The 22,650-nt window shown below is 41.1% G+C and overlaps 1 protein-coding gene across 1 annotated transcript in view; it reads left to right on the top strand.

Moving 5' to 3' along the window:
• Window positions 1–22,650, top strand: part of CNTNAP5 (contactin associated protein family member 5) — a 780,199-nt gene that overhangs the window by 322,595 nt on the left and 434,954 nt on the right. Inside the window, exon 4 of the mRNA XM_044388305.3 lies at window positions 3,643–3,790. Within this exon, the coding sequence (XP_044244240.1) occupies window positions 3,643–3,790 (148 nt within the window). The remainder of the gene's footprint in view (window positions 1–3,642; window positions 3,791–22,650) is intronic.

Raw genomic sequence — 22,650 nt, 5'->3', positions numbered from 1 at the left:
GTGGCAGCTAACCCAGACCTTCCACTTTCCTTTTTTTTTATTATTATTTTTATGATATATTAGTCATGATACAGTACTTCATTAGTCTTTGATGTAGTGTTCCATGATTCATTGCTTGCGTATAACACCCAGTGCTCCAGCAATATGTCCCCTCCTTAATACCCTTCACTGGGCTAGCCCAACCTCCCACCCCCTCCCCTCTAAAACCCTCAGTTGGTTTCCCGGAGTCCATAGTCTCTCATGGTTCATCTCCCCCTTTGTTTTCCCCCCTTTCATTTTTCCCTTCCTTCTCCTAATGATCTCCCTGCTGTTCCTTATGTTCCACAAATAAATGAAACCATATGAGAATTGTCTTTCTCTTCTTGACTTATTTCACTTAGCATACTGTCCTCCAGTTCCATCCATGTTGGTTCAAATGTTGGGTAATCATCCTTTCTGATGGCTGAGTTATACTCCATTGTATATATGGACCACATTTTCTTTATCCATTCATCCACTTTCCATTGATAAGTGCCAGTGACTATCCCATCTTGGGCTCCTAGTTTGTGCCTACTCTATTTAACTGCCTAGTAAAGAGTACTAAGAGCATCAGTACCTTCATTATAACCAGTGATTCTCCCATTCATTAGCCAAAATGTTGTTTACTGCCAGGGAATGAATGTCTAAGTGGAAGTTGCTGAATACTGACTCTGGCACTCTCATTTTCTTGTGTATGACTCCATGCTCCTGCCGGTGAGCCCCCTTCTCTGTGGTTGTTTCCTCTTATAAGCACACAGGAACTGAACTTCTGTGAGCCTTACATTTCTTTAACTACAGGGGAAGACATGGGGGAAGAAAGATTAGTGCACTGTGTTCTTATGTAGGGAAAAAAAATCAATGAATGGCTTTGTCAAGAACCATATACATGATATTTATAATAATAATAACAATAATAATAATAATAATAATAATGCCATTTATCCAACAGTATGAGAATAATAAAAGGTCTGTGCCCAGATTCAGTATATCACTGCTAGATGTGGGGTGAGAACAAAACAAACTATTCTGAGAAATAGTATATATAATGATGCTCAAAATTAACCTATCTGATTCCCAGGGTCTGCTGGTGAGGTGGGGAACCCTATATGGACTGGCTACACAATTACAAGATGTACTGCAAAGTTCAGAAAGTGTAAATGTGCATGTGTGGGGGTGGGGTTGCCTCCTTTAGTGAGGAAGCTGGCTCAACCTTCCCGATGATACGTGCAGTGAGCTAAAATATGCAGACGCCGGCCTAGGACGTGTCTGGTGTGGAGCAGCCCCTCAAAACTGGTAGCTCTTACTGTGCTAGGGGCAATATTTAGTTTCAGAAACCTGACATACGTGGGTAATAATGGGAATTAAATCAGAGAGTCACTGGACTTTCATCAGAGTCTTTATAATTCAGTCTCAACTTGATAATTTCTTGATTTAGGATTTATGATCCAATTTAAACTCTCTAAAATTAAGTCTCATCTTCAAAATGAAGATAATACAGATTTTCTACCTCATAAGGATGCTCTGTTCAAATGAGTTGATGGATGGTCTTGGTAGTCATTTTCTGTCTCCCATCATCAAGAAAATTACTGATCTGGTTTCTATCATCAGAGCTTTGTTCTGCCCCCTATAGAACTTCACGAACGTAGAATCATGCAGTATGCATTCTTCATGACTGGGTTCTTTTGCTCTTAACACATGGTATGTTGTAGGAGCTGTCAGTTATTTTTTACTACTGAGTAGTAATCTGATCTAATATTCTGAGTTTGATTTACTAGTTTTCTGACTTCTTGGGAAGGAAATGTAGATTTCTTTTTTAACTTGTTCCTTTTAATGTAAAAAAGCATTTAGAGCCATACATTTTCTTCTAAGGACTGTTTTGGCTGTGTTCCAGAAATGTTGATACTGTGTTTTTATCATTATTCAATTCAAACTATAGTCTAGATTCCATTTTGATTTCTTCTTTGACCTATGGGTCATTTAGAAGTGTGTTGACTAACTTCCAAACATTTGAGGGTTTCTTAAATAATTTATTATTATGAATTCCAAACTTAATTATGGTGAGAAAAAAAATATGATTCTTTATGGTATAGAATAAGATCTTTCTTAGTGAATGTTCTATGTGTTCAGTGTTCTGTGAACAATGATTAGGTTGGTTTCACTGTTTGAATATCTATATCCTCACTGGTTTTTTCCCCAACTTGTTCCATCAGTTACTGAGGGAAGATGTTGAAAGTCAACTTTAACTGTCACTGGTTTGCCCCCCCCCCCCCATTTTGTTTCTGTAGGGTTTTGCTTCTGGTATTTCAAATCTCTGTTGTAGGTGTAGACACTTTAGGTTTTTTGTAGTTTCATGATAAATTGACCCTTTGTAATTTTGAAAAGTCTCTCGTTACCTTGCAATACAGCCTCTTTGTCTGATAGTAATACAAAAATTCCAGTAATACAAAAATCTACTATTTGCATGTAATATCTTTCCCTATCCTTTACTTTTAACCTGTCAGTGTCTTTATTATTTAAAAAAGTATCATATAAAAAGTACACAGATGGGCCTTATTTTTTTCCAGCCTGACAATTTCTAACTTTTCATTAGAGTTTTTACTCATTTTTCTTTTAATGTAATTATTAGTTTGCTAAAAATTAAGTCTACTAGAAATTCCTTCTTTCTTTATCCACTCTGCGATTTATTCCTTTGTTTTTAATTTCCTGTCTTATTTTGTGTTAAACTGGGATTTTTGTTTCTGGTTTGTTCTTATTTTATTGTTATTATTATTATTGGTAGTATTTCATCCTTTCTCTTTTATTGGCTTTGTGGCTATAGCTTTTTGGTTTATTTTTATGCATCTTAAACTTACCGTGGTTTACATCAAATTTCTATTATATCACTTTATATACAATGTGGGGCCTTACACTAGTGAAATTCTATTTATCCTATATCCCAACCTTCATAGTTTTATTGACATATGTTTACTTCTCGCTATGTTATAAATCTCAGAATACATTTTTATTTTTCCTTTAAACTGTGAATTAACTTTAAGATGTTTAGGAAAAGAAAGAAATCTAGTCTTTTATTTTTACCCACATATTTACCCCTTTGAGTACTCTTCATTCCTTCCCATAACTTGACAATTCTATCTCAAATGAATTTCGTTAGATTGTAGAACTTACTTAGCAATCTTAGCAGTGGGGGTCTGTAGGCAATAGATTATCTCAGCTTTTGTTAATGAAATTATGTTTATTTTTCTTCAGAACTGAAAGCTATTTTTGCTGGGTATAGAATGCCAGGTTGATGATACCTATTTTCAGCATTGGTTGGTCTCCACCAGTTCTCATGAGAAGTTGGCCATCACCCTTATTGCTTTTATTTGTTATCTTCAGCAGTTGAGCTGGCTTTGGGTAGGTGGTAGCTTCAATGCGTCTAATAGAGCTGTACATTATTCCTTGAGAAACTCCTTTCCCTAAATTCAGAATTTTTACGAGAGTCAGATTCTATTTGACATATGTGAGAACTTGAGGATTTTCTTGGAGTAACGTATGTGGATTTGCGATGATGTTCTTTGAGCTCGGGCATGGGAAGGAGATGCATTAGTATCATAGACCTCACTGAGCCTCCTTTTCTCTCTGCAGACTTTTGCAGGAAACATGAATGCTGATAGCGTGATGCACCACAAGCTACTGCACTCAGTGAGAGCCCGCTTCATTCGCTTTGTGCCCCTAGAATGGAATCCAAGTGGGAAGATTGGCATGAGGGTGGAGGTCTACGGATGCTCCTATAGTAAGTGTATGCATGTAACCTCACTCTGGTGTGTTGTGAGCAGCCTTCCCCACATGGTACCAGTTTATCTACATTGAGATGGTGATCTCAATTGTTTTAACGTTCTTTCAAGTCTCTACTAACTTCTGCACTTTTGAAAATGTAAAAAACTCTTCTGTCTAGAATGAAGGAGCTTTGTGGTGATAATAACATGATAAGAGCTTAACAACAACACAAAGTTCAAAGTTAAGAGCTCTTGGAGTTTGAGCATCATTTGTCCTTGAAGTAGAAGAGTAATTTGAGCTCCATTCTTTCCCAGAAGTGGGGTGAGGTGTTATAAATTTGCCCCTCCTTCAGAACCATGAGGAAAAAAGGTTCTCCCTCTTCACTTGTTCCAGAAGAAAGGAAAAGGAGCATTTCAGCCGTGTAACCCAGGGAATGCTTCTTTCCTGGAATTATGCTAGCCATCCATTTGTCTGTGAGTTGTTGGTACTGAATGTGGAAGTGGTGCTCCATCTTGCAAATAAGAAAGGTTGTTAACATGCATAGAGCTGGCAATCACTCTAGAATAAGGTAACAATTATGTAAGAAATGTAGTCATTCCTATAATTCTCCCCTGTATGTTTTATATTTAAATCTAAAATTGTATCATCATAAATTATTTTTCTACTTTAGCAGTGACACCTCCTGCTAACATGCAAAACCCAATGACTTCCAATGGATGAACACACGTGGTTGCTACCACTAAAATTAGTTCAACAGGTCCTGTTGAAATGTCTATTCGGTGATGTCCTTGTATTGTTTTCTGTAATGTGGTCAACCGAATGCTTGTATCAGAATTATCTGGATTTGTCCTTAAAAATGCATTTGCCTAGCCATGTCCTATACATCCTGGATTAGGATTCTGGGTGTAGGGACCCAGAAAGCTGAGTATTAACAAGCTCCCTAGAGAAGCTACAGACACAGAATGTCTAGTAAAAATAAATTTCTGCACAGAGGGGATTTGCTTGTGAAATGATTGTCTTTATCTTGAACAAGCCTTACAGAAAGAATGTGTTAATACAACAGATACATCAACAAACCATGAGGCTAGGGAGACACTGCCTTCCATGCTAGCCCTTCCATAACAAAGCATAGAAGGTCTATGAGGGTATATGCTTCCCATCCCAGGATCTCTGGCACACCCAGATTCTCTTGTTACCTCTTCTCTTGATAACAGTTGTCACTACTCTGAGCTTTATTTTTAAGTACAATGTTAAGCTTTCATGCTGAAGTAAAAAGGTTATTTATATTATAACTTCAGCCATCCATTTTGGTGTAACAATCCTATTACTATTTAACATGTCCTCATTGTTTTCTGCCAGTCCAGCCTGTTGTCCTTGTTCTTCATGCACATTGTTCTATGTGCATGCACAGAAAGACTCAGAACATTAAATTAAATAGCAGGCTGTAGGGTTGAAAGAGACCTTTGAGCAGCATATTCAACTTTTTCTGGTGCCGGGCCCCTTTGAGAATCTGATGGCTGCAAGGGACCCTCTCTTAAGAAAAGTGCCCACAGTGGGGCGCCTGGGTGGCGCAGTCGTTAAGCGTCTACCTTCCGCTCAGGGCGTGATCCCAGCATTCTGGGATCGAGCCCCACGTCAGGCTCCTCCACTAGGAGCCTGCTTCTTCCTCTCCCACTTCCCCTGCTTGTGTTCCCTCCCTCGCTGGCTGTCTCTGTCAAATAAATAAATAAAAAATCCAAAAAAAAAAAAGAAAGAAAGAAAGAAAGAAAAGTGCCCACAGTAACATTTTTTTTTATAAGTAGATTTTTCTACAATATTGGGAAGTCCACAGATCTGCTAAAGCCCAATTCTTGACCAAATTAACAGCCCCTGATTTGGAGTAGTCCAGTCATTCATGGATTCCTCTCCAGGTAGGCTCCCTGTCTATTGAGTGCATCCCCTCAGGGGATAACTTACTCTTGGGTACCTAGTGTGAGTGATGGGATGTTAGCCGCCTGGGAGAGCTGCTGGACGCAGGTGTCTGTGACCATCCTCAAGCCAGCACCTGGTCCTTTTCAGTCAGTAGTCCCCGTGTTTGGTGTTTTGCTGCTCTTTCCTTGGGGAAAAAACAAAAACCAAAAACCCGTCTCTCATTTCTATCTAAAAACAGGTCTCAGCGTATCCTCTGGATCCCAGCTCTCTTTCAACATCATCTTATCCCTCGTTTCAATGGGATCATTCCTAAAAACATAAAACTTTGCTATATAAGCTATCAAACAAAGCACCACCAACAAAAGCTCCATGGCCCTACTTAGCAGCTACTTCTCCTTCTCTCCCTTCCTTTTCCCAGAATAGCTTCTCTACAAACCTTGTCTGTGGTTACTGACTCCACCTGCTCACCTCCAGGCTCACTGCAGCTGATTCTATTCCATCTGTACACATGTGGTGTTCAGTTTAAAGTGTCAGTTTGGCTAGGCTGCAGTCCTGATGTTCAAGCAAACACAAATCTAAGTGTTACTGTGATGTGGTGAACATCTACAATCACTGAACTTCAGGTGAAGGAGATTATCCTTGATGTCTGGGTGGGCTGGATTCAGTCAGTCAAAGTGTTTTAAGATCAGAACTGAGGTTTCCTTGAGGATGAAGAATTTCTACACGTGTTATGCGGCTTCAGCTCCCACCAGAGTTTCCACCTGCCCCCTCCTGACCTGATTAATTTCAGACTTGTCTAGCCAAACCCCACAAATGTGTAAGCCATTCCTTGTAATGTATGTATATCTGTATCTGTATCTGCACATCTATCTATCTATCATCTATCTATCTATCTATCTATCTATCATCTATCTTTCTATCTCTATCATCAATCATCTATCATCTATCTATATCTATCATCTATCATCTACCAACATCTCTCTCTATATATATCTATATCTATATCTCTCTATATCTATCTATCTAGCTATCTATCTATCTATCTATCTATCTATCTATCACCTAATCCCATTTCCTATGTAGAATGCCCCACAGGAACTACTTTAGTCAAGACCACCAGTGACCTCCACATCGCCAACTCCAATGGTCACTTCATTTTTCTCACTTCACTCAACCCCTCAATAGTATTTGGTTCAATTAGCCACTTTCGCTTTTTAAAAACCTGTTTTTTCCCCTACTAGCTCACTTGTGACCTATGCTAAACCTCAGGGCTCAGTCTCAGGACTTCTTCCACTTTCCAGCTATACCCCAGGCTGAGCTGGATTTACAGAGTTCCATAAGTTTAAATACTGTGGATATGCTGATCACGGTCACATCTGCATCTCCTAGCCTGACCTCTAGAATTATATAGGCAATATGCTAGATGGCTCCATGTGAAAGTCTACTACATTTAATAGGGCAGAAACACAACTCCGGATTACCATCCTGTCCAACACCTGCTGTTCACATCTCCCTCCATCTCAGTAAATGGCACCACTCTTCACTCGCTTGCTAGAGCAAAAACCCAGGAATCAGTCTTGATTCCTCCTATCCTGTAACTTATGTTCCCGTGTGACTTATTTACAGTCAGTCCATAGCAGCTCTATCAGCTCTGTCCTCCAAACCATGCCCTCAATCGACGCACTTCTCCTGCCTTCTAGGGCTGCAGCCTTTGTCAGTACTCACCTTGTGTATTTCAGTAGCCTTCCAGCAGGACTTCCTGCTCCATGCCACAGTGTCCCCAAACCTATTTAACAGGCAGCACCCAAAGTGATCTTTATAAATAAGAGATAAAATGGTATCAGCCCCCTGCCTGCTTCACTTAAAATAAAATCGAGACTCTTTTCTGGCAAGTAAAATTTCTTACTGGATGCTCCATGCCAACCTCTTCAAATTGCTTTTACTGCTTCCTCTCCTTAGAGGCCTTCTTGCTATTACGGAAACATGCCAGGCTTTTTCTACCTCAGGCCTTTGCATTTTCTGTTCCCTAGGCACAGAGCAGTTTTTTCCAAAAATTTACATAGTTAGTTCCTTCAGCCAATGCAATTTTTAATTCTGATGCTGCCTCTTCAGAGAAGTCCACTCTGGTGGCCTCTCGAAAGTCTCCTGCCCTACTCCCTGTGCATCAACCATCATCCCCTGGCTGTGTGATGTGCTCTTATGTTCTTCCTGATGTGTATCACAAACCAGAATCTTGTTTCTTGTTTTGGCTTATTTGTTTGTTGTTTGCCTCCCTAAATCCCTGCCCCAGAATGTAAGTTCCATGAGAACAGGCACCTTGTATGTTAAGTCTCAGTACCTAGTGAGCACAAATAGGTAGTTAATAAACATCTGTGGGATGAATGGATACATTTATCAGCCCAATCTCAGCATGGGCAACCATGTAATTCTTCTGCAATACACCCATTGTAGTTTCTGGGCAACTGGCTTTTTCCTATGTAGTAATAAATCCTTTTCTCAAAATTCCATTCGGGTATGTTGCTCAAGATTGGTAGAAAACTTACAGTTCTATAATTTCTTAAGACTTCAAGTTTTACCAGTTTGAAATATCTGCATATTCATACATTCATTCATTCGTTCACTCATTTATTTATTCAGCTGACAACTTTATTTAGCACTTAAGATACACCAAGCGTGGGACACCAGGGTGGCTCAGTCGATTAAGTGTCTGCCTTCAGCTCAGGTCATGATCCTGGGGTCCTGGGATCGAGCCCCATGTCGGGCTCCCTGCTCAGTGAAGAGTCTGCTTCTCCCTTTCTCTCTCCCTCTGCCTCTCTCCTGCTCATGTTCTCTCTCTCTCTCTCTCTCTCAAATAAATAAATAAAATCTTAAAAAAAAAGATACAGCAAGCATTATTCAGAGCCCTAAGGGATATAAGAAATAAACAAGACCTTTTCCCAGACTTTTAGAAGTTCTGTATTTTTCTCTTTGAAACACTTTTTTATAATCACATATCATTAATTGAGTATATAATTGTTTCTTTGACATATGCCTCCCCCAACTACACTCTAGGCTTTGAAAAGGCAGTCACTGCGCCTGTCAGGTATGTTGGGTATCTGGTATACTTTCAGTAAGCATTTGTCGAATGATTGACATTGCTGATAATCAAAGATGGGGTAACGAACATGTAAATAAAAACATGCCAAAAAAGGACTGAATGTGTCTGGTAGGAATCTTCAAAGGGAGCCACGGGGGCAAAGAGGGCAAAGTAAGCAGGTGTCACTGTTGGTATCAGGAAGATTCAGGAGATATCGTCCACTTCAGCTGCATCTCAAAAGTTGAGTAGTGACTTCCCCAGCACAGAAGGGATCTCCAGGCAGCAGGAGAGGCTGGCACATGGGGAGGCAGGGGCAAGGCCTCAGGGTGTTGTTGTTTTAGTGCACAAGAGGCAATGACAGGAAAATGGGAAATGAAGCCACTCTCCTCTCTCTGCTCCAGCGTTTTCTTTCAGTACCTTAAAAAATTCATCTGGCGTAAGAAGAAAGGCATTGATAGTAAGAGATAGTCCTTCCTCTTTTCTAAGTTCTCTTGGGCTTCACTTCCTTCTTAATAAGGTTCACACTTTCCAGTTTAAAAACCATTCTCCTGGTTGGAGAAGTCAAAGCAGGCCTTCTCTCACTGTCTTTCAGTCATCCATCAACGTTGTGGAATTGGCCCCAACAGGAGGCCTTTGTTCTGTTTCATTTGCTTTCTTTGACCCTCTTTCTTCTTTCTTCAAACCTGGCTTGAAAATCCCATGCCTGCAGATTTCTTTTGCAAACCCCAGTCACGTGACCCTGTGGGTCCTGGTGCCTCTGTGCCTTGGCGACTCTCCCAAGCCATGCTTGTCCCTCTTCTCAGCCAGCATGTCAGCTGCTGTTCTGCTGGTCTCCCTGCTTCTAGGACCTTCCCAAGAGGAGCACCGACTCTCCCTTCAAGGGCTCCTCATAGTGTATGGAAGAGCCCACAGTTCTCTGCCCCTCTCATTTGCTGCATGCCCCATATTCAACTTCCACTGAGTGTACACGTACAGTTCCCTGCAAAGACATGAGCTCCTCTCCGGATTCCAGAGGTTCATATTTGCAGCTGCCGTTGTTTCTCCTGAAAAATCCTCCTTCTCCTTCACCAGGCTGACTGCTGGTTGCCCTTCACCAGCCAGCTCAAATATCACCTACTTTTGAAATATTTTTGCCTCCTGGACCTTGTCATGTGATCCCGTTTTAGGTTTTATGTTTCAGTTCTAGGTTTTATCTTGTTAAATTAAAGTTACCTAGCGCTTCCCCACCTAATCACCAGTCTGTTCTATAAGATGGGATCATGTCAGGATGCCTCGGTGGTTCAGTTGGTTAAGTGTCTACCTTTGGCTCTGGTCAGGATCTCAGGGTTCTGGGACTGAGTCCCACATCAGGCTCCTTGTTCAATGCGGAGCCTGCTTCTCCCTCTGCTTGCTGCTCCATGCTTTACTCTCTCTTTGACAAATAAATAAATAAAATCTTAAAAAAAAAAAAAAAGATGGGATCATGTCCTACCTTTCTGCTACTCAGGACCTAGATCAGTGTCTGAAAACTGCTATATGCTCCATGAATATTTTATGTATATTTAATTTTTAGATCTAGAGGCTAGCCACTCTCACTCATTTTTGAAAGTTATTATTGCATTTTTTATTTTATGTACTTTTTAAAATTATAATACTTTTTTTATAAACTCTTTCTAATGAATGCCTCCTTTCTCTTGTGTGTGCAAGTATGTATATATATATATATATATATATATATACACATTTTATAAGTAATAAAAATTATGAGCTTATTAGAATCTTCCTTGTACATGGGTTTTTTTAATACCTCACACTTTTTCTCCTTGAATAACTGAGATTATCAGTGGTTGCAGTTCCCAAATTGAATGTGTTTAGAGCCTCCTTAGGCTGTTCTGGTATTATTTTGCCTTAAAATCTCTAGAAGTAAAAGCATATTTCCATTTTCCTTAAGTATTAATGTTTTTAAAATCTTTTCTTCTTGATCTCCTTCATTTCCTTTTATTATTTATTTTTAAATATTTTATTTATTTGAGAGAGAGTGCACAAGCAGGGGGAGGGGCAGAGGGAGACAGAAAAGCAGACTCCCCCCTGAGCATGGACATGAGGCTCCATCCCGTGACCCTGAGGTCACTACCTGAGCCAAAACCAAGAGTCAGATGCTTTAACCGATTGCACCATCCAGGCACGCCCTGACTTAATTCCCTTTTATACATTCCAGAGTTACTATCTCATTTTACACAAGTTCCCATTTCTTTCATTTCACCAGTGCCATGGACAAAGGATGTTCAAAGCAACTGATTCCTTTTGTGTGCTCAGATATGAACAATGGAACAAATGGTCTGTTCTTAAAAACATGTTCCTTCCAGGAAACCCTGTTGACTTCTTTGAGCCTCTGTTTCCTCATCTGCAAGTCACAGTGGTAATTACTTTTTTTTTTTTTTTAAGATTTTATTTATTTAGTTGACAGAGAGAGAGACAGCCCGCGCGAGAGAGAACACAAGCAGGGGGAGTGGGAGAGGAAGAAGCAGGCTCCCAGCCGAAGAGCCTGATGTGGGGCTCGATCCCACAAAGCCGGGATCACGCCCTGAGCCGAAGGCAGACACTTAACCGCTGTGCCACCCAGGCGCCCCACAGTGGTAATTACTTTTAAGACTGTGATGTCACTTCAGAGTTATTCTGTATCAAGCATGGAGCAGAGTATGTAGTCAGTAGTCTGTGTACCTGACAGCTAGTAGTAATGTATCCATAGTGCATCCATAGAGTAAATCCCTGTATCACCACTACATGTTGCCTTTTTGGGATGCATTAATCTTATCCTCTATCAGACAAGGGGCCTCTGGGATTCAGATATGTTCTGCTCTTGTCTCTACTTCTGCTGTCATAGGCTCTGGGATCTTAGTTCTTGGCAGCCTTCTCTCTCTGTGCTCAAGAATAGGATCAAATGTGGTCTCCCATGGCATTCTACAAAGACTAAAATGCAAGGTCTTCTCCTATTACTATTGCTACTGCTAAATAATTCCATGGAGAACCAAGAAAATAAATTTTAACATCCTTCTAGATAGTATTCTGAGTACATTATACCCTCTTCTTGCTGTGCATCAAGTTCATTATGGCTATGGCACATTTTCCATGTATGGGTGCTTGGCAACCAAGCTTGCTACATTACATTCTCATAGAATGAATTCTCGAGAATTCTTGAATACCTCCTCCATTACCATTTTTCCTCCTGTGTCAACACTGTTGTCAAATGGGGTATCTGGTTTTTGAGTTTTGCATGGATGTTTTCTCCCTCTGACCACTGTTCCGTTTGATTCATTTTTGGCCAAACCTGTTTGTGTGGGCAAACCAAGTAAGTAAAAGAAATGGGTCCTGCTACCTCACTGAGTTTCTGATGTAAAGATGCACACTTGAAATAAAGATGTCGATATTGAATTGTGCAAAGTAATTCATCTCCTGTAGAGACTACAAAAGAAGAGGTGGAGGAATGAGGAGTACCATTCTGAGTTACGATTAATGGCGACTCTTCTGGGAGAGAAAGCCAGTATCTTCCCTGTTGGTGGCAACTTTTCCATCATTAAATTACAATTTCCATTGGAGAGGTCACCATCATCATCAATATCCTCCTCCTCCACTGTCATTTAATATATTCAGTATGATGCAACATACTCCAAACTTAACAGTCTTTCAAATAGGAATGGCTGACTATTCCTATGTACTATACAAAGAGAGGAATTTATAAAGGTGAAGTGCCTTTTAGATAAGTTAAGTAATTTGCATCCTAAGCCAAATATTTCTTCTGAGCTCTAAAAATATATATTCATTTGCCTGATTGATATCTCAATTTGGTTATGTCATAAATAGCTCAAATTTAACATATCCCAAAGGGAACACTTAAAATCAACTTGTGCCCTCCAACCACGCTCAGTTTCTTCTTCTTGTGGACTTCCCTATCTCAGTAGTTAACACCAGTTGCCTGAACCAACCACGGGGAACTTACTTTAAATCTCTCCTCTCCCTTATTTACCATAGCAGATTCATCAGCAAGTTCTATCAGCATTTCTTCCAAAATTCATAACAAATATGTCCATTTATTTTCCTCCAGCCTGGTTCAGTTACATCTCCTATCACCTGGATTTTTAACTCAGCAACCCACTTTCAATCTTTTTTTTCTTTCTTTCTTTCTTTTAGTCTATTATCTCTGCAACAGTCAGTGGGATTGTCATAAAATGCAGAGTTGAGCCACTTCCTGCCGAAAACCTTTCACTGGCTTCTGCCTGCACTTAACCAAACTCATGTTCATGTAGAAGCAGCCCTGGAGGATCTGGCCCTTCGTTTACTTCCCTGGCCTTACCACCCCGAGATGTCCCCTCCCTACCTGGGCTAAAGCACTGTTGGCTTCTGCTCTGCCTTCTGTCATGCCATGCTGCCTCCTAAATCAGGGCCCTCGAATGGGTTGATCACTCTGTCTGGAGGTCTCCGCAACCCCTCTGCCTTCTTCTTTTTTTTTTTTTTTTAATTATTATGTTCAATTAGCCGACATATAGTACATCATTAATTTTTGATGTAGTGTTCAATGATTCATTAGTTGCGTATAATACCCAGTGCTCATTACAACATGTGCCCTCCTTAATACCCATCACCCGGTTACCCCATCCTCTCACTCCCCCTCCCTTCTGTAATCCTCAGTTTGTTTCCCAGAGTCCAGAGTCCTTCATGGTTTGTCTCCCTCTCTTATTTCTTCCCATTTAGTTTTCCCTCCCTTCCACTACGGCGGTCCTCTACACTATTCCATATCTTCCACATATGAGTGAAACCATATGATAATTGTCTTTCTCTGCTTGAATTATTTCACTTAGCATAATCCCCTCCAGTTCCATCCATGTCCATGCAAGTGATGGGTATTCATCCTTTCTGATGGCTGAGTAATATTCCATTGTATATATGAACCATATCTTCTTTATCCATTCATCGTGTCCACAATAGTCAAACTGTGGAAGGAGCCAAGATGTCCTTCAATAGATAAATGGATAAAGAAGATGTGCTTCATATATACAATGGAATATTACTCAGCCATTAGAAAGGATGAATACCCACCTTTTGGATCGACATGGATGGAACTGGAGGGGATTATGCTAAGTGAAATAAGTCAAGCAGAGAAAGACAACTATCATATGGTTTTACCCCCTCTGCCTTTTTGAGCTCAACTCTTTTTTTTTTTTAAGATTTTATTTATTTATTTGACAGAGAGACAGCCAGCGAGAGAGGGAACACAGCAGGGGAGTGGGAGAGGAAGAAGCAGGCTCCCAGCGCAGTAACCCGATGTGGGACTCGATCCCGGAACGCCGGGATCACGCCCTGAGCTGAAGGCAGACGCTTAACGACTGTTCTACCCGGGCTCCCCTTGAGCTCAACTCTTAAATCATCTCAGCTTTATTATCTTTTTCTCAGAGAGATGCCACTTGATTACGAATTTAAATAAAGTTACTTGTATTTAAAAAAAAAATTTAAAGCATACCATTCTTTTCTTTCAAAACAGGGATCTCTGTCTTCGTCTGGCCAGGCTATTATAACAGAATACCATAGACTGAGTGGCTTATAAACAACGGATATTTATTTCTCACAGTTTGGGAGGTTGGAAATTTGGTGTCTGGTGAGGCCTCACTTCCTGGTTCATAAATGGCCATCTTCTCATAGTGTTCTTACATAACAGAAGGGACAAGGGAACTCTGCCTCTCTCTTATAAGAGCACTAATCCCATTGATCTAATCACCTCCCCAAAACCTCACCTCCAAACACCATTACACTGGGGATCAGGTTTCAATATGTGAATTTTGGGGAGATACAAACATTTAGCATACAGAATGAATACATACATATACAGAGAGAGAGAAAGATAGAAATAGATAGATCGATATAGATATCTAGTAGCTACTTACATGTATATTTCATTGTGAATTACCTGTCTCACCTACCAGTTTTCAAGCTTCAAGGACCATATCTACTTACATACTTAGTTCATAGCACAGAATGAGGCCCATTTCAACTAATAGCAATTGAATTTATTGAATGAACAACTTCCCCAAAATGGCACAACCAGTGGGCTTCTGAGACAGGTTTTGAACCTGGTTCTATACTGTTCCTATATCCTTGGGATTTTCATTATGTGTCTGAAAGAATTTAGTCCTATGACATGAGAAAATCTTACTAGAAAGAAAGCATCATATTCAGTCTCCTAACACCCATATTATTGCTTTATTCACAGCACCCAAAGTGAGCAACCCTCAGTTCCTGAGCATACATAGCTAAAATGTCCAGGGACAGAGTTTAGCTACTGCCCAATCCAGGAGCTCCTTACTTCTTTATCCCTTACCTGCATTCTCAAACCTAATTCTACATAAGAATCACCTGGGGGATATGCTGTTCCTAAATACTAACTAAGGCATAATATCTGGGTAGAGGCCCCAGCATAAGTGATTTTTTGTTCTTCCTAGGGAATTGTTGTATGGGGCCAGAATTTAAAACCCTATTCCCAAATTCCTTTTCTAACTATGAGAGTCATTCTGTTCTTTGACTTCATTGTCATTTTCATGTCTGTGATTGTGAATCTCAAGAATTTAAGATGAAATATAGACACTTTTAAAGATAGTGTACAATAATATTAGACACATGGGCACACTCACCACCAGAGATGCAAACCTAGATTTATCACCTACTGGTTGTATAATCCTGGACAATCTTGGGTCTTCTGTGGACACCGTTTCCTTTTTAGTGAAAAGAGAGGTAAAAATAATGCTCATTTCATATGTGCAAATTGCTTGAAACAGTGCTTGGTATATGATTAGCATTCAAAAAGTATTAGCTATGAACATCATTATCTTCGTCTGTATTTAAGCTGGCCACCACACTTCTCTCCATCTTTCCTTTTCCGTCTTATTCAGGACCACAATTCCACCTGTACCTCAGAAGAAGGAGGTAAACTTTTATATACCCTCATCAGGCCATCTGGTGACTTTAGGCTATGTGGACTTCTGTCTCGGGACTTCAGCTTGAATTCCTTCCCATATGGGAAACTAATTATTTTTAAAAAACATTATAAATTCTGATAAGGCATAATGATCTGTCCGGCTTCCCAATCTCATTAAAAATGACAATCGTCATTTTATAACTCAAGTTGTCTCCTTCCATACAAAAAAAAACCCACTTTGCCCCTATTTGGTTAATTATGGCCAAGTGGTGTCATCCAAAATTCATCAGCCTCAGAGCTGAAGTCACATTCTTTTTCCCCAAGTACATCTCTTTGTCATCCTAGCTTCAGCTGCTCACTTTGTTGTTGTTCTCATCATCTGGGGCCATTTTTCATACATGATAGAAGCCACAAAATTGTAAATTTCATCTTGGGCATGTTAAGGCCCATATCACAGGGGACCTCAAAAGGCCAGGTTTATAGCTATGCAAACCCTGGAGGAGACAGGATGATAGCAGTCAGGCTGGAGGGCTTGGAGACCCCAGTCTTTGGGGTCTTTGGGGGCATCGTATGACAGGAAATACCTTCATGAATGCTTGCTGCAATTCCTTCATTCTATAAAGGAGGAAATTGAGGTCCAGAAAGGTCTTAAAATTTGAGTTAGTCAACTTCTTTCTTTTTCTTTCTTTTCTCTTAGTTCACAGAAGAATAACCAAAAAATCTCCTCTGTCAAGAGACCAATATGCATATATATCTGCAGTGAGAACACATGAACCCGAAAACACTGTGATATTCTACCTTAAGTCAACTTCTCTGATAAATCTGGAATAACTTTTCTTATTGAGAGTCTTGAAAGTCCTCCAACAGAAGGTGAACATTACTCAGTAAGCCCCCTCTCTTCTGGGCTTTGGAGTATAGAAACAAACAAGACAATTCCTGCCCTATAAGAATTCAGGATTTTTAGTTGCTACAAAAGGCAGACAAAGAAATGCTTCTAAACATGGAGGTTGAGGAAACCAAGTGTTTAATAAGTCTAGCAAAGGTGGGGGATCTATAGCTAACAATTTTTCCTGATGAATTGATGTTCTGCAGCTCACTGTGCATTTTGACTGAGTGTATGGCTCTAATCCCTGGGACCTGTATGCTAATGGTTGTGATTTTAAAGGAACCTTAAGGGGCTTCTGGGTGGCACAGTGGTTAAGCGCCTGCCTTTGGTCAGGGTGTGATCCCAGTGTTCTGGGATCGAGCCCCACATCAGGCTCCTCCACTAGGAGCCTGTTTCTTCTTCTCCCACTGCCCCTGCTTGTGTTTCCTCTCTCGCTGGCTGTCTCTTTCTGTCAAATAAATAAATAAATAAAATCTTTAATAAAAATAAATAAATAAAGGAACCTTAAGAGGCAAAGTGAATTAATAGTTAGATCAACTGCTTCATGCAGTAGTAGGTTTCCTTACAAATGTCAAAGCCTTGCCCATTACAGTGTTTTTGTTTTTTGTTGTTTTAATTATTATTATTTTTATTATTTTGTTTACTGTCTGTCCAGATGGTCACTGGAGTGATTTGTTCCCCTCACTGACCTCCTCTCACTCACTTTCACAGATGATACCCAGGTAGAATCATTAGCAAGGGATATTCAATAGCCCCCTAAACTGAAACCACGATAAAGCTTATTTTAGAAAAAAAAATAGTTTTAGGGTGGGAAATAGCAGCTCTTTTCTCCAATTTTGACACTTCTATTTAAACGTGTCTCTTTGCACAAGGACCCTTTCACAGGGAACATTTGTGCACTGTGTCTGAAGATTATTGATGGTGGATAAGGTGAGGGGATAGCTCATAACTGTGTCATACTATTTGCACAACAAGGGCTGGATGCTCAGGGTCAGGCTTTTCCTTGATCATTCCTTCTGGGAACTTGTGCACAGGATTTGTGAAGCAGTACTCCTTTAACAAAACCTTCTGTGAAACTGCTGCCCCTCAGTGGCTGTGACCCTCCACTTCCCGTGGCCCTCCCCATGCGTTTTACTTGGGGTGACTGCATGTCCCAGCTAGTTCTACCCAGTCCTGGTCCATGCTCTTGTTCCACTTGAGTTATCCAATGCTCCCCTTAAGTCTCACAAGTCCCTACTTGCGCAACAAGGTGTATGGGCCGTAATTATGCTTTCCTTTATCACCTCCTTCTCCACCTAAGCAATTCATTTGTTGGGCTTTCATGTTACTGTGTCTGAGTCCCTGGATGGAACCACCCATGTCTCAATCATCTGCATCTTAGAGCTCAGCACAGTGACCAAAAAGAGTACAAAGTATGCCTCATATCTGCCAGTGAATTTAAGAACAAGCAAATCAAAGGACCTCTACCGTTTTTAAATTTTTTAAAAAGATTTTATTTATTTATTTATTTGAGAAAGAGAGAGAGAGAGAGCTTGAGAGCAGGGTGAGGGGCAGAGGGAGAAGCAGACTCCCTGCTGAGCAGGGAGCCCGACGAGACACTCAGTTCCAGGACTCTGGGATCGTGACCTGAGCTGCAGGCAGACGTTTAACCGACTGAGCCACCCAGGTGCCCTGAGATCTCTGCTATTTATTCATAATAATAATTATTATTATCATTAATTGTTGTTGTTGTTGTTGTTGTTGTTATTGGGTCTCTACAATTTAAAAAGTTCTTTAAAATGATTACGCTATTTGAGCATAATCTTTGGAGTTAGTGAACAGTCCAGTTGAACTACAAATGTTAAGTGTGCTCAGAGATGTCGACATGTCTAAGCTATCCAAAAAAACCTAGGCATTTTAAGAAGGCACATCTGACTGTCAGAGCTAAAAATTCTATCTGCTAAAGTTAGGATTGGAATTCAAAGTTTTGCCTTTTTTTTTTTTTGTACTATGACTGTTTTCCATGTTGTTTTCTTGAGATCTATTCTGTGTATTCCCTGCTATCATACACAGAAATGTCAGAAGTTCCATAAGGAAAGCGATTCTTGGGGGTTGTCAGTGCTAACTTTGGAAACTGACAGTGCTTTCACAGTTCATCTGAGGTTATCAAGAGCTTCTGATAAGGCCTGGAAAAGTCAGGATTGGTGGAGGATCAGTGTAAATTTGAGCAGACGGTGGAAACCCTTGTGGTTTGTGGATTGCTAGCCAAAGCCCTGGAGTCCTGAGTGCAAGTTTATGGTCTGAATAATAATCATTTTTCTTATATAATGTATCATGAGCTAAGCTTCACACTGTAATTGTATTGAAAATCATGTTTACTGTGAACAACCAAAGAGTCTGAGTGGGACTAATTGTCTCAGGGTGAATCGATGGTTTCTCCTGTCGCTTTGAGCTGGGGCTTTCATGCCTGTGAGAAAACAGAGTCTGTGTCACGGGCCCATGCCAGAATCCTTCTCAGCTCACTTGGGGATTTGAGCTTGGAATCTTTTATTCAGTGGAGTCCTTGTTTTAGCTGGTTTGTTGACAAGCGACCAACATCCTTCAACTATGCCAGAATATGCCTCCAGAACTCTGTCTTTCTTAGAAAACAAGCTATGACAGCTGGGTCAGCAATTACGGGCCTGGTGGGAAGTCGGCCAGCACTGGCATTTCTCAGCCCCACTGGGAGGGAGGGGAGTGTGTGCTGGGTTTACCTTGACCTAAAAGGAGAGCTTTTTGAGCTATAGGACCTGCCCTTATCCTGAAGACTTTTGGGGTCCCCAAGGGGGCTCGCCTTCATATTCTAGAGAAATCTACCAATGTATAACCACCTTAACGAACCACAAATTGAATTGAACTGAATTCGAGATAATGAGGTCCTAAAAATTGATTTTGAGAAAGAGGAAGAATTTGTCCACTCTGGGAACTAAATATCTTAACAGTTGTGTTCTAGCCAGAATTGTGAATAAAATAAGAAATGCTGAAAGAAGAAATTGGGTAACTCCACTGGGGAGGGGTGGGATGGGTAGCCAGGACGGGAATGTGGACTGACCGAACAACACAGGTGAACTTTCTAAAAACCAGAGTTAGTTCTAAAAACCAGAACTGGCCATACACTTTCCCTACTTAAAATACTTTGACAGTTATTTCTCCATTGACCTCAGGGCCACATTGAAACCCATATTATGTTTAACAGGATGCTCCATCATAAAAGCCCGGACCCTGTCCCCAGCCTCTGGATTCCCTATTGCCTGACAGTCTGTGGTTTAGCACAGAGCTTCTCAGACTTCGCTTGCATTAGAATCACCTAGACGGCTCAATACAACTCAGATTTCTGGGTCCTATGCCCAGAGTTTCTGATTCCACACGCCTGTGGTGAGGTCTGAAAACCTGAAACTCCTCACAAGCTTCTGGGGATACCAAGGCTGCTGGTGCAGAGAGCACACTTCTAGAGCCAGTCTGCCGACAAACCTGAATCCTTGCAGATCCTAGATCTGACCCCATGTCCTCTCCGTGCCTCAAACAGGTGGCTCCTTCCCTCTGCTGGCAATACCCTGTCCTCACACCTCGCCTGCTTGATTTTCACTCACCCCTTAGGACTCAAGAGAAGCATTATCTCTTCCTAGAGAGGGCTAGGCACCCCTCCTTTGGGAATCCCCAGCATACAGTGCTCACCCTCTTCAATCACAGGGATGTGTGATTGTGTGTTTGCTGTCTCTAGCAGAGCCCCCGGGAGAAGGGACTTCTATAGAGTTTATCACTGTCTACCTGTGCTGAACATGGGCATTGCCATGTTGAGGAGACTCAACAAAGTTTTGAATACAAGCATGTCTTACTGAAACGAGACCACAGAAATAGACTAGGATGGGGGTTTGCGCTTAGTGGAGACAGCGAGGGTGGGGAGGGCAATGCATGTCTACCCTAAAAAGTCTCCCAGATGTTTGTGTGGTTTCCCTGGCCCTCTGAGGAAGAGCACTGCTCTGAGTAAACTTGGTCTCTGAGTGAAAGAGGAAGTGCAGAAGAGCAGGGACCACAGGGAAATTCATATCAACTTTTAAGGAAAAGAAATTTCCTACGTAACATTACCCTCCTTTTAAATTGACATCTCCTGCATCTCTGGATGGCTCAGTCATTTAAGCATCTGCCTTTGGCTTAGGTCATGATCCTGGAATCCTGGGATCGAGTCCCATATCGGGCTCCCTGCCCATCTAGGAGTCTGCTTCTCCCTCTCCCTGTGCCCCTCCCCCTGCTCATGCTCTCTCTAGCGTACGCACACTCTCTCTCAGATAAATAAACTAAATCTTTAAAAAATTGGCATCTCTTTTCTTATATACACATTCCCACATACATACATCCTCCCCAGTGCAAGCTTGATGCTGAGTGTACAAAGTCGCGTACATTCTCGTTAGGTATGAGATGTAAATTTCATGTAGTTCTTACACCAACCCCCCACTTTCAAGAGGAAACATTGATGGGAACCAGCTGTGTCACACAACTCATTCCCATGTGTATGCCTTTGGGCAAGGTACATAATCTTTCTGTGCTTTGGCTTCCCCATGTTACAAATGAGAAAAAATACAGACCTCGCAGGGCTGTTAAGAGCATTAAATCAAGCAATATGTGCTAATTTGTTCCTTTTTTCCCCTAGAGAATGGATTACTTCATCCAGAATAAGAAATCTCTATGGGTGGCGTAGAAAGGCAGCGATAAAGAACAAGGAAGATATATTTAGTTTTGTCAGTTACTTTCTTAGTGCCCTTAAAACTATATTCTGAGGTGATTATACACTTTTCCACCTGCCAGTAGGGGCCTATCTCTACACACCTTCCAACACACTCTGTTTTACTTCTTTTCTTTTTTTTTTTTTCTTTTTTCTTTTCTCTTATTTTTCCCTTTCTTGGTATTTTTAAAGAGAATCTTCTTTCAAGTTGCTTGTAAGACATGAAGGAAGGTGTTCATGTCCATAACCAGATCCCACACTGCAAACTAAGTCCTGAAAGTGCTGAACAAGAGAGTCAGGACGAAGCGGTTACAATAAGATCTAAAAAGGAAAAAGCAGCATATAATAGAATTGTTTTTCTTAACAGCCACAGTTTAAAGATATTGGCCTTTATTATTTTCATTTGAAATCTGCTTATCCAAGTGAAGCTGGGAATGCTGGGTACTTCACACAGCTCCATGCCGGGAGGAAGTATTAAGTATTTGGCTGGGGAAGGTTTTAATTTTTCTGTAAACCTCTTTTTCTTTTTTCTTTTTTAACCCCTTGTTTCTCCTTCCAAGAAATGGTTGATGCATTTTGGGTGTGACCCATATTGCAAAGGTTCAGGGTGTTTGCCTGAGTTCTCTTAGATTGGCGAAGTATTTCTCTCATTAGCTGTTGGTAGTCTAGGAGGAAAGCTTCTACTCTCCATCAGGTCAATTCTGTGCTTTCTAAAGGGGGCCTCTCACCTCTGCACCAGTGAGCATGTGTATGTGGGTCATGTAGGCATCACGTGCCATGGGGCTGAGTGTTTGCCTCCAGGGAAATGAATGCTCTGAGTGTGATTCTGCAGCCAGGCTCTTAAAAGGTGTGGGCAAGTGATGTGACAGGAAGTCAGGGGACAATTGGCAGTATTACCTTTGGGCACAGGTTCCTTACTGGGTCGCTAAGTCATTTCACAGGTGTTTCTGGGCAGCATAATGTTCTGGGTCCAGTGCTGGGCTCTGAATTAATGAGGTGGGTAATACACATCTGGCCCCTGCCCTCATGAGATGCGCTGTCATGCTGGAGAGCTGGACTATAAACACATCAGGAAACAACCAAGAATCAAATTCCAGTTGGGAGGTGAATTATGAGTTAAGTAGCAGGGTGTTTAGGGGAGACTAGCTAATGGGAGGAACCTGTTAGGAAAGGCCAACCACCTGCCTGAAAACTGAACATCAGAGCCTCATGCGAGAGAGGGGCAGCCTTCATGAAAGTGCGCAGTGCACGCAGAACAGGTTAGGTCAGTTGGGACAGGTTGGAATCCAGGTTCTGCCACTTGCTAACTTCATACTTCTTTA

Source organism: Ursus arctos, unplaced genomic scaffold (assembly GCF_023065955.2).
Source record: "Ursus arctos isolate Adak ecotype North America unplaced genomic scaffold, UrsArc2.0 scaffold_1, whole genome shotgun sequence".
Classification (NCBI taxonomy): domain Eukaryota; kingdom Metazoa; phylum Chordata; class Mammalia; order Carnivora; family Ursidae; genus Ursus; species Ursus arctos.
This window is presented reverse-complemented; position numbering and strand designations above follow the sequence as displayed.